Genomic DNA, 12,946 nt, shown 5'->3' on the forward strand with positions numbered 1-12,946 from the left:
CGGGATATGATGTCAGGATGTGAAGTTGGGATTTGAGGACGGGATATGATATCAGGATGTGAAGTTGGGATATGAGGACAGGATATGATGTCAGGATGTGAAGTTGGGATATGAGGACGGGATATGATGTTGGGATATGAGGACGGGATATGATGTCAGGATGTGAAGTTGGGATATGAGGACGGGATATGATGTCAGGATGTGAAGTTGGGATATGAGGACGGGATATGATGTCAGGATGTGAAGTTGGGATATGATGTTGGGATATGAGGACGGGATATGATGTCAGGATGTGAAGTTGGGATATGAGGACGGGATATGATGTCAGGATGTGAAGTTGGGATATGAGGACGGGATATGATGTCAGGATGTGAAGTTGGGATATGAGCACAGGACATAAAGATGGGATAGTGTCAATGTTGCATCTGCTCTTCAACAAGGTTTAAGTAGGAAGACCAGGCAACACCGAGTACTCAGCTAATATAAAAATAAAAGTAATATAAATGCAGTAATAGTATTGGGGTGGCCCAGTACAGGAGTTGTTACCCCGTACCCTTGCTGCCCTGTCAGGCAGCCACCCTGCTGTGTCCCTTGGTCCCCCTCACACCCATCCCCTCATGTATATATGTTTTGCCATTTGTTATGCTGTAAAGTTTGTAAAGAAGTGTTATAACTTTAAGAAGTCTTCCCATGTGATCATCAGTTGTCATGTGACTTATCATGTGATTGTTACCCAGGAGGTATCGGTGACCAGGTGACTTAAGGGTGACCAATGGGATCCCACCAGAGTCTCCCCCATAAAAGCCCTGGGAGGAGTCTCTTCTCTCTCTCTTGCTTCCTGCTGAGGTCCAGTGCAGTCGTATCTAGGAGTGCGTCTGGAGTCAGGATATGAGAGTGGACTATGAGGACAGAATATGAGGTGAGGGTATGAGCCTGATATGAGGACGGGATATGATGTCAGGATGTGAAGTTGGGATATGAGGACGGGATATGGTGTCAGGATGTGAAGTTGGGATTTGAGGACGGGATATGATGTCAGGATGTGAAGTTGGGATATGAGGACGGGATATGATGTTGGGATATGAGGACGGGATATGATGTCAGGATGTGAAGTTGGGATATGAGGACGGGATATGATGTTGGGATATGAGGACGGGATATGATGTCAGGATGTGAAGTTGGGATATGAGGACGGGATATGATGTCAGGATGTGAAGTTGGGATTTGAGGACGGGATATGATGTCAGGATGTGAAGTTGGGATATGAGGACAGGATATGATGTCAGGATGTGAAGTTGGGATATGAGGACGGGATATGATGTCAGGATGTGAAGTTGGGATATGAGGACGGGATATGATGTTGGGATATGAGGACGGGATATGATGTCAGGATGTGAAGTTGGGATATGAGGACGGGATATGATGTCAGGATGTGAAGTTGGGATATGAGGACGGGATATGATGTCAGGATGTGAAGTTGGGATATGAGGACGGGATATGATGTCAGGATGTGAAGTTGGGATATGAGGACGGGATATGATGTCAGGATGTGAAGTTGGGATATGAGGACAGGATATGATGTCAGGATGTGAAGTTGGGATATGAGGACGGGATATGATGTTGGGATATGAGGACGGGATATGATGTCAGGATGTGAAGTTGGGATATGAGGACGGGATATGATGTCAGGATGTGAAGTTGGGATATGAGGACAGGATATGATGTCAGGATGTGAAGTTGGGATATGAGGACGGGATATGATGTCAGGATGTGAAGTTGGGATATGAGCAAAGGACATAAAGATGGGATAGTGTCAATGTTGCATCTGCTCTTCTACAAGGTTTAAGTAGGAAGACCAGGCAACACCGAGTACTCAGCTAGTATAAAAATAAAAGTAATATAAATGCAGTAATAGTGTTGGGGTGACCCAGTACAGGAGTTGTTACCCCGTACCCTTGCTGCCCTGTCAGGCAGCCACCCTGCTGTGTCCTCTGGTCCCCCTCACACCCATCCCCTCAATTATATATGTTTTGCCATTTGTTATGCTGTAAAGTTTGTAAAGAAGTGTTATAACTTTAAGAAGTCTTCCCAAGTGATCATCAGTTGTCATGTGACTTATCATGTGATTGTTACCCAGGAGGTATCGGTGACCAGGTGACTTAAGGGTGACCAATGGGATCCCACCAGAGTCTGCCCCATAAAAGCCCTGGGAGGAGTCTCTTCTCTCTCTTGCTTCCTGCTGAGGTCCAGTGCAGTCGTGTCTAGGAGTGTGTCTGGAGTCATAGGAGGCCTCAAGTCAAATCCTGAAGCCACAAAGGGGCATCTGCTACGTTTAGAGCACCAGCACAGACGGGGGTTCTTTACTGTAAGAGCAGTGAGACTGTGGAATTCTCTCCCGGAGGAGGTGGTCATGGCGAACTCTGTGAAAGAGTTCAAAAGGGGCTGGATGGAATTTTGGAGAATAATAACATTGCTGGTTATGTATACTAGATTTATAGGGACAGAATGTTGATCCCGGTATTTATTCTGATGCCATATTGGAGTCGGGAAGGAATTTTTACCTCTAGTATGAGGGTTTTTTGCCTTCCTCTAGATCAACTCAGTAGGGACTCATTAGGGATATAGGTTGAACTAGATGGACCCTGGTCTTTTTTCAATCTTATGAACTATGTTACTATGTTACGAGCTACAATTCTACAAGTAAGCTAAAGTCACAGCATTGTCAGTCACTGTCATCTATTGTCAAGTCAACGTGGCCTGCACTAAATTGTCCAAAACCACTGCAAGTCCCAGCAAGCCCTTAAGGTCTCTGAAGTCACTGGTCACCTCTGTGGGCCTGGCTGAATTGTATAGACTGTTCCATCTGTCACTCAGTAAAGCTACGGTTATCTGTAACTTGGGGTTGTAGTCATTACTGCCCCAGTGCCTAGCCCAGGAACCAGCTGTATACCATTGGGTGGTATCGAGAATAAACCACACCCTGGCGTCACAAATGCAAGGGGTTAATGCCATCTGCCCCTAGGGTAATTCCATCTGCCCTCATCACACCCCCATACCACAGTATAAAAAGATAGGATAAACAAATAAGATAAAGTCAGTTGATTTGCATATAGTTCATGTCAGTTCAGAAAAGCTCCTGTTCCAGAGGTCATTCCAATGGAGCATTCTTTCTTTTGCATTACTTCTGTTGCAGGATGCCCATTTACCCTGCACACTTATGGCTTTCCACGCCAGCACTGTGTCCACTTACATTTCCCCAGGCTTACCAGGGCATCGGCACAGGCTCTGTCCAATTCTCGTCAGCCTCGTTCCTAAGTGCCTCCTCACTGTTGCTCTGCATGTCGGGAGTTTTTTTTGCAACAGCTGGAGGCACCCTGGTTGGGAAACATTGCTCTAGCAGTTATCAGAAGTGGGCCGTAGAAACACTGCTTCTACCAGTTATATAAGACGTATGGTTAGAAAATGACATCTCTGCACCCCCATCATTTATACTACACAAGTCTAATTGTGTGCACATCAGGGGCATTTATCATTGTCTTTAGAGTTGTTTTGTGTGTAGAGTTGTCTCACATTTGGCGCAGCGCTGCACCTTAGGCTATTTTTTGCGACTTTTTGGTTTACACTTTTTTATTTTTTTAAGTGCGAACAGACCAGCTGTTAAGGTTAGTCTTATGCAGTGGTAATGAATTATTCAATTGAGGCTCTTTGTGAAAAGGCACAAAAAAAGGTGCAAAACCACTGAAAAGTCTCTAAACTACACCAGCCCAGACTAAACTTTTTGATGTATGTGAAGAGGGAAATTTCAGAAAATATGTACCTGCACAAAATTTATGAAATGCTCTGCGACCATAATAAATTTGGTGGGGGGCATTTATCATTGTAGGTGTAAGTGAAGCATTTATCATTGTAGGTGTAAGTGAAGCATTTGTCATTGTAGGTGTAAGTGAAGCATTCATCATTGTAGGTGTAAGTGAAGCATTCATCATTTTAGGTGTAAGTGAAGCATTCATCATTGTAGGTGTAAGTGAAGAATTTATCATTGTAGGTGTAAGTGAAGTATTTATCATTGTAGGTGTAAGTGAAGCATTTATTATTGTTGGTGTAAGTGAAGCATTCATCATTGTAGGTGTAAGTGAAGCATTTATTATTGTAGGTGTAAGTGAAGCATTTATCATTGTAGGTGTAAGTGAAGCATTTTCTACACCTTTTTTTTGTGTGCTGGTAATGTGTAGGAGCGCCAAATTTTTTAAATGGTCGCAGAGCATTTGATACATTTTGTGCAGGTCACATTTTCTGAAATTTCTCTCTTCACATAAACCAAAAAGCTAAACTAAATCTGGGCTGGTGTAGTTTAGAGACTTTTCGGTGGCTTTGCGCCTTTTTTTGCGCCTTTTCACAAAAAGGCCCAGTTCATTAAATCCGTCCATATCATGCATATTGCCAAAATCAGTGGATTGCAACTCAAAATCAGCAGAAATGTGTAAACCAAAGGGTGCAAAAAAGCCGCAAAAAGAGGACAATGGTGCCAAAACAGCGCCAAATATAGATGGAAAAAAAGGATAAACACAATAATAAATGTCAGGTATAGTCTGTAGCGCACACAGTTAACTGCCTATCCTGCACCTACTTCCCATAATCTGTCTTGGTCATTGTCTGGTGGTTGCTATTTACGGAATGCAATTGACAATAGGCAGTAGATGGCATTTTACCAAGAAGAAAGACTCCTAGTGGCCAACAACATAGCAAGGATTTTTGGGCAATATTAACACTTGTTAACCAAATAAAATTTCAAATATGGTTCTTATCAACTCCTCCAATTATACAAAATTATGTTAAATGAAAATGACCGTTCAAGACGGGTAAATTTGCACAAATGGGACTTGTAATACCGAGCAATGGTCTCTGTGTGCTCTCTCTTTGGGATTTTTTTGTTGTAGTGTGGTCATTGCTGTTTTCCGAATTCTCCCTAACATGTTATATTATAATTTTACTTACCTGTTGGTTCACCTGGGGGTCAGCTATGCAGTTTCTGGAGGATTCTGAATCTGAGCAAAATAAGTGGATGCAAAATAAGTGGATGCAAAATAAGTGGATGCAAAATAAGTGGATGCAGTCCTCGACTGGTTCCTGGTGTCCAGTATGTTGAGAATTCATGGCATAAAGGGAACCTTTCATCACTTTCCTGCTGCCTGAAATACAAGTCATTGGGGTGGGGTCCAGTGGCTTCTGCCTGCCCCGTTGGCCTTAATTGATAGATCTCTCCCAATACATAAACAGAGAGAGGTCTACCAAGCAGCACTAGTGGGGAGAAGCCACTAAACAGCAAATTCCTGTTAAATTACAGGATCACCAATGGACCCCATGCAAGTGAATGGAGTCCATCAGGACCCGGTAGTAGCTGTTGCATCCGACCCCTTTCAGGGTCCGATCGGCTCAAGAAAATAAAATAGCCAATCAGACCATTAATGAGTCAGATGTGAATGTGAACCTTAAAACAGATATAACAAGTAATCAAAAAGTCATGCCCTGCAATAAGGAAACCCCATACTGCTCTGTTGACAAAAAAAAATGCTGACAATTCATTTATAAAAAAAAGTTTTTTATTGCGTAAAAATGGAAAACTTACTTAATACATACATTCAAAATTTACAGTAAAAAACTATTATATTTCTGAAGTGGGGAGAGGTTTCCAATATTAATATGACTGTTAGGGGGTTTTGATTTCTGCTGTTTACCATTGTATACCGCCAACTATAAGTATCCACTCAAATATTAGTATTATATTCTGGTCATAGAACAACATTACTGCTTGTATATTACATAGTATATATTATATATATTATATATATATATATATATATATATTACATAGTCTATGAGTCTATGATATAGTAGCTCCAAACAGGTGACCCCTAGAATGACATCAATATGCCATATAGGGCCCTTGGGAAAAGGTTGATGGGACATCCCCATAAATAAATTCCTAATGAATAGAGTACATTGTAGCTAGAGATGTGCAAACTTACAGTGAATTCGATTCGTCACAAACTTCTCGGCTCGGCAGTTGATGACTTATCCTGCGTAAATTAGTTCGAACTTACAGTAAATTAGCGAATTTACTGTAAGTTCGCTCATCTCTAATTGTAGCCCTTTGTGACGAAATATAATTATTTTCTTATTATGCAATACAATAATAGGGTATGTTTACATGCTGCCGATTTAACTTAAGGCTATGTTCACACAGGGGAATGGCCGTACAGAGAATCCCTTTCCCCAAATGCAGAGCGCCAGCAGCACATTCCGGCACTAGGATCGCTCGGGAATGCACCGTCTCATAGACGGCAATGCATTCTGTGCGTTGTGTGCAGAAAGAATAGACATGTCTATTCTTTCTGAGGACATCGGAATTTAAATTTCTGCACCAGATGTTTCTGGCGTGGAAATTCTGCTATGTAAACAGCGCAACAGAATCCCATTAAAATTAATGGGACTCTGCTGCTGGGGACTCTCCGTGCAGAATTCCACACAGAAATTCTGTCGTGTGAACACAGCCTTAGGGTACATTCACATGTACATTTTTTTCTGCAGATTTGATGCTGTGTTAAATTATTTAGTTACATCAAATCTGCAGTGTCGAATCTGTGGAAAACTCTGTATGTGTGAATGTTCCTTAAAGGGGTACTCCGCCCCTAGACATCTTATCCCCTATCCAAAGGACCCCCACGATCTCCCTACTGCACCCGGCGTTCGTTTAGAGCATCAGGTGCAGTGCCGGAGGCTCTTGATGTCATGGCCACGCCCCGCTCGTGACGTCACGGCCATGCCCCCTCAATGCAAGTCTATGGGAGAGGGCGTGACTGCCGTCACGCCCTCTCCCATAGACTTGCATTGAGGGGGCATGACCGTGACGTCACGAGCGGGGCGTGGCCGTAACGTCACGGGCCTCCGCCCCAGATTGGCAATTATCTGGCTTGGAGTGAAGTTCGCTCTGTGCAACGGATGTCTGGGGTGCCGCAGTCGATCAGACATATTCCCTATCCTTTGGCTAGGGGATAAGATGTCTAGGGGCGGAGTACCCCTTTAAGGGCCTATTCACATGGCAGAATATACACCCAGGAAATATTGTTGTCGATCAATGTGAATACAGTGTCATTTCCAATACCTCATTCATTCTATGCCTCTCTCTATACACAGATTTATAACCCCATGCTGGGTTTAATCTTACTCCATATTGTGCCTATGCCTCCACTGCACCCTCTATATAATACTGTACATTTATACAAATTAGGGTTATTTATGGCACCATTTGCTGCATTATTTGCGACGGAGATTAATATCCCATTATACAAGAGTGTCCGTATTCCTGGTTTCTGATATTGACTTCTTCTTGGAGTCAAGTGTCTGACTCGAGTCTTCCGTCAAGACGTTTTTAAGAATCGATCGGAATGATTTTTTAAATTTGCTTTTGAAATCCTGGCCCATCAACACGTAAATGATGGGGTTAATACAGCTGTTCATGAAAGCGATGGCGATCAATATGGGATCGACTTTTAAAGTGGATTTGAACATGTCTGAGTCCGTCGCTTCCGAAGCCAGAATCAGCCCCGCTACGTGGTATGGAAGCCAACATATGAAGAACCCAAGGATGACTACAAGGACTACTTTCAAGGTTTTGGTGTTCTGGTTAAATCGTTCTTTCACCCTATTTATTAGTATGCTATAGCAGGTAACAATGACAAGAAATGGAATAATAAAGCCTAATAGTAGACGTAAAATTGCGATGGCGTTTTCTACTCTCTGTTGATTGTTATGTCCAACTGATGAATAGTCTTGTGTACAATGTTCCTTCCCATAGTATATACCAATTTTCCGAAAGATAAAGGATGGCATGGCTAAGATGACGGCCAGGATCCACATAACTGCGCACGCCACATAGGCCTTTATTAGAGTTCTGTTGTTCTGACACCATACAGGTTTCATCACCAAGGCACACCGATCTATACTGATCAAAGTCAGAAGGATGACGCTGGCATACATGTTGATCAAAAGAATGGAAAAGTTAAACTTGCAGGCGAAGAGGCCCAAGGGCCAGTATCCAAGGGCTATAGTCATGATACTCAGTGAAGCAGAGAGACAGCACAGGAGATCGGCCACTGCCAGATTTAGGAACCATATAGTGTTCACAGTGCGTTTCATGTCAAAGGCTGTGATCCACACCACCAAGGTGTTCCCGGGAATACCAAGCACGACCACAAGGATGTACAAAAATAGAGCAATCCACTGAAAGACTGTGGTTGGGGGCATGACCTCTGGTGGTTCCGTAGGCAAAGCCATAATGTCGGTGACATAATCGCTGTTATAATCATAAGAGTCATTGGATTCCATGGCTAATTTATCCTTCGGTATTAGCGGTCTCTCTGTAAAACATAACAAAGTTTAGTAAAAAAATGTTTTTATCACAAGTCTGGTCATTATTAATATTCTATTATAAAATACCTTTAAAATAAGTAAACTTCATAACTGTGTGCTCTCTAGAGGTAGCAAAATTACAGCTCCAGTCATAGGTGGACAATAACAAAACTTTAGTAACCAGTGCCAGGCAGCTACTGCCAAGGCAAACAAAATGACGGGAGGCATTAAAGGGGCACTCCGCCCCTAGACATCTTATCCTCTGAGATGTCTGATCGCGGGGGTCCCGCCATCCCTGCTGCACCTGGCATTCGTTTGATGCGTTGGGTGCAGCGCCAAAGGGTCGTGCTGTCACGGCCACGTGCCCTCAATGCAAGTCTATGGGAGGAGGCGTGATGGCCGTCACGCCCCCTCCCATAGACTTGCATTGAGGGGGCATGGCTGTGACGGCACGAGCAGGGCGTGGCCGTGACACACGAGCCTCCGCCCCACATTGCCAGTCATCCGGCACGGAGCAAAGTTTGCCCCATGCACCGGATGTCTGGGGTGCCGCAGCCGAGTTCACAGGACTCCCCAGCGTTATGTTTTCCCTTTCCCAGTGATGGGAATGGGAAAACATAACTGAACTTTAGTAACCTGTTCCAGGCAGCTACTGCCAATGCAAATAAAATTATGGAAGGCTTAAAGGGGTACTCCTCTGGAAAACATTATTTTTTAAATCAACTGGTGGCAGAGAGTTAAACAGATTTGTAAATTATTTCTATTTAAAAATCTTAATCCTTCCAGTAATTATCAGCTGCTATGTGTTGCACAGGAAGTTCTTTCCTTTTTGAATTTCCTTTCTGTCTGACCACAGTGCTCTCTGCTGACACCTCTGTCCATGTCAGGAACTGTCCAGTGCAGGAGAGGTTTGCTATGGGGATTTGCTCCTACTCTGGACAGTTCCTAAAATGGACAGAGGTGTCAGCAGAGAGCACTGTGGTCAGACAGAAAGGAAATAAAAAAATAAAATAAAAGAACATGTGCAACATACAGAAGCTGATAAGTACTGGAAGGACCAGATGATTTAAAAAAAAATTCAGAGGAGTACCCCTTTAAAATGAGGTATAGATGCTTATTACAATAGCATAGACAGGCCTCTTTACAAATCCCTAGTCAGCCACATATAGGATATTGTGTACAGTAATGGGAAAGGAAAACCAAAGTGAACTTTAGGAACCAGTGCCAGGTAGCTGCTGCCGAGGCAAATAGAATCATGAGATGAATTAAAAGAGATACAGATACATAAGACTAGATCAGTGGTCTTAAACCTGCGGACCTCCAGATGTTGCAAAACTACAACTCCCAGCATGCACGGACAGCCGCTGGCTGTCCGTGCATGCTGGGAGTTGTAGTTTTGCAACATATTTACATATTATGGTAAGTACATTAATGGAGATGGGACATTTACCCAAGGATTTATTCTTATTGTTGTATTTGAAGTCTGGAAGGAATGCGTCCACTAAAGTGGGGCACCTGCCAACTGCCCCGTAGGGGTTCTTTTCCTTCTTCTGGATCAACACTTCAGGGCTATAGATTGAACGTGATGGATCTGTGTCTTTATTTATTGGGGTCTTGACTCTTCAGCTTCTCAAGGATCAATTATATAAACTACTACTCTACTGTACAGTGATCCCTCAACTTACAATGGCCTCAACATACAATAGTTTCAACATACAATGGTCTTTTCTGGACTATCGTAAGTTGAAACCAGACTCAACATACAATGTACAGACAGTCCAGATCTGCGAAACATGTCAATGGCTGGAAGAACCGACCAATCAGAATGGGCATTTTACTGGTAAAACCCCTGTATTACTGAAGTGTAAGCACTGACTGGTGTCTGGTAGTGCCCCCTACAGTACAGAGGGGTATTACATGTTCTGTACTCTTTACCTGTATTACTGAAGTGTAAGCACTGACTGGTGTCTGGTAGTGCCCCCTACAGTACATGGAGGTATTACATGTTCTGTACTCTTTACCTGTACCAGGGTTAGCTGCTCCTTTGGACATCAGGTGAGGGCGGCTCCATGTTACTTTTCTAGGACATTGCATGTTCTGTACAGGACCCTGAAGAAGCTCCTGTCCTCAACATAGATCAGTGTTTCCCAAGCAGGGTGCCCCCAGCTGTTGCAAAACTACAACTCCCAGCATGCCCGGACAGCCTTTGGCTGTCCGGGCATGCTGGGAGTTGTAGTTTTGCAACAACTGGAGGCTCCCTGCTTAGGAAACACTGACATAGACAGTGATTACAGCTCCCAGCAGATCTTTATTACTTTTATATGTAAGGATTTGCTTTATCTATATTATTATCTACTTATTTTTCTTTAATCCTCACTTTTTCCTATTTTTGGATGACATTTTGGTGGCTTCAGAACCAATTACCAGGTTTTCCATAGAGTTCTGGTCTCATAGAGTTCTGGTATTAACCCTTCACACGCGGCGATCAAAGCTGACCGCCGCGTCTGAAGCGAAAGTGACACTAAGCCGGCTGCTCAGTCGGGCTGTTCAGGACCGCCGGGGTGAAATCGCGGCGTCCCGAACAGCTTACAGGACACCGGGAGGGAACTTACCTGCCTCCTCGGTGTCTGCTCCATGCCGGGATCCCCTGCATGGCCGGCGCTCTCCTTCGTCGTCATCACGTCGTTGCGCACGCTGTCCCGTCATCCAATAGGAGCGGCGTGTGTAGCGACGTGATGACGGCGACGGAGAGCGGGGATACCGGGCAGCAGAGACGTTCCGGAGCGACGGGGACACCCCAGGGACGCGGTGATTGAGGGCGACATCCAGGGCAGCGGTGACGAGCGGTGACGGTCCGGAGCGGTGGGGACACGTGAGTATTACCTCCAATACAAGTGGTCTTCAACCTGCGGACCTCCAGATGTTGCAAAACTACAACTCTCAGCATGCCCGGACAGCCAACGGCTGTCCGGGCATGCTGGGAGTTGTAGTTTTGCAACATCTGAAGGTCCGCAGGTTGAAGATCACTGTCCTATACTTTACATTGTATTTGGTTCAGAATCTTTATTTTCTAGATTTTTATGCTTTAAAATTGGGTGCGTCTTATATGCCGGAGCGTCTTATATGGCGAAAAATACGGTACAATAGCCAAAACAAGGGTGTACATAGCAAAGTGGCAACTCATATGGCTGCTATGGGGTGCACCCATGGTCGTTCCTACAGAGTGGTTGGGACACTAATCTTAGCTACATAGATGTGATGGGACCCAATAGCAAAGATATGATGTGAGTTATGATATTTATCATAACTGTATAATAGATAATGCCACTTCTAAAGAACCCTCTTCATAAAGAGCCATACATGTGGTTATCAGGCAGGAGGAACTTACTAAAAATGTTTATAGCTGAAGATATGAGAAACGCCTATGTAACATCTCATTGCTGCATAATTCTCTGGTTTCGACATCAGAAAGTGATCTTTACACTGTATAAATATTATTTACAGACATGTCTATGGAACAGTTCCATTCACTTGTATGAGATGGTGATATGGGCTTTATTAGCATGATCTGGGATTATGGTGATCATCTAATGTCTCTAGCTCAGTGGTCTCAAACTGTGGCCCTCCAGATGTTGCAAAACTTCAACTCTCAGCATGCCCGGACAGCCAACGGCACTGCAGCTCAGTTCCAATTGAAGCGAATGGAGTCCCAGTTGTAATACCATACACAACCTAAGGGAATGGTGGAAGAAATTAGCTCTGTTTTTCTATTCCTGGATAACCCCTTTAACTGTTAAATCCATTAAAGGAATAGAAAAACAGAGCTAATTTCTTTCAAAAACAGCTCCCCATCTGTCTCCAGGTTGGGTGTGGTTCTGCAGCTTAGTTCCATTGAAGGGAATGGAGCCATGTTGTAATACCACACACAACCTGGGGACAGACGTGGAGCTGTTTGTGAAAGAAATTAGCTCTGTTTTTCTTTTCCTGGATAACCCCTTTAAAGTACCCCAGGGCTATGTTCAGTAAAGTGTAGGTACCCCTTGGAGACATGGCATGTACCCCCTGAGCATCAAAGGTTAAGACCCTAAGTTAAAGTGATGAGTTCTGTTGGCAGATTCCCTTCAGTGCTAACATACATTCCTATCTATCTGTAGTATACCTCCAGAAGAGTACAGAAAGATATATATATATATACTGTATAATACACTTACATCAAGATAGCAGTACAATGAATGTCTTTGGGCTTATTCCTTACGTTTACTAATCTATACTAAGCATATCATTTCTTTTCTTGCTCTCTTATGCTGTTTTCTTATCATGTACAGTATATACACTCCCTATAAATCCTGCTATAAGTATATATATATATATTCAGGCTTACCAGGAGGGAAGCGAGCGGGTGTCCTGTGAAGGCTCTCTAGTAATTCAGTTTCCTCTTTTATAAAGGCTTTGTGGCAGACGTCACTGCAGAATATATTACATCACCTCTAGGACACTGTACGCTTTGTATATATATATACTAGCTGAGTACCCGGCG

The 12,946-nt window shown here is 43.6% G+C and overlaps 1 protein-coding gene across 6 annotated transcripts in view; it reads right to left on the reverse strand.

Moving 5' to 3' along the window:
* Positions 1-6,942: 6,942 nt before the first annotated feature.
* The window catches only part of LOC130290395 (C5a anaphylatoxin chemotactic receptor 1-like), a 66,257-nt gene continuing 60,253 nt past the window's right edge, over positions 6,943-12,946 (reverse strand). For 4 of the 6 annotated variants that reach the window (XM_056537982.1, XM_056537977.1, XM_056537979.1 and 1 more), the window contains one exon: positions 6,943-8,417. In XM_056537982.1, the coding sequence (XP_056393957.1) occupies positions 7,342-8,385 (1,044 nt within the window). In that variant the 5' untranslated portion in view covers positions 8,386-8,417 and the 3' untranslated portion in view covers positions 6,943-7,341. Of the gene's footprint in view, positions 8,418-9,859; positions 9,946-12,790; positions 12,914-12,946 lie in introns of those variants that run through there. The other 2 variants (XM_056537978.1, XM_056537980.1) reach the window with 2 other exon arrangements.

This window comes from Hyla sarda, chromosome 9 (genome assembly GCF_029499605.1).
Source record: "Hyla sarda isolate aHylSar1 chromosome 9, aHylSar1.hap1, whole genome shotgun sequence".
Lineage (NCBI taxonomy): Eukaryota > Metazoa > Chordata > Amphibia > Anura > Hylidae > Hyla > Hyla sarda.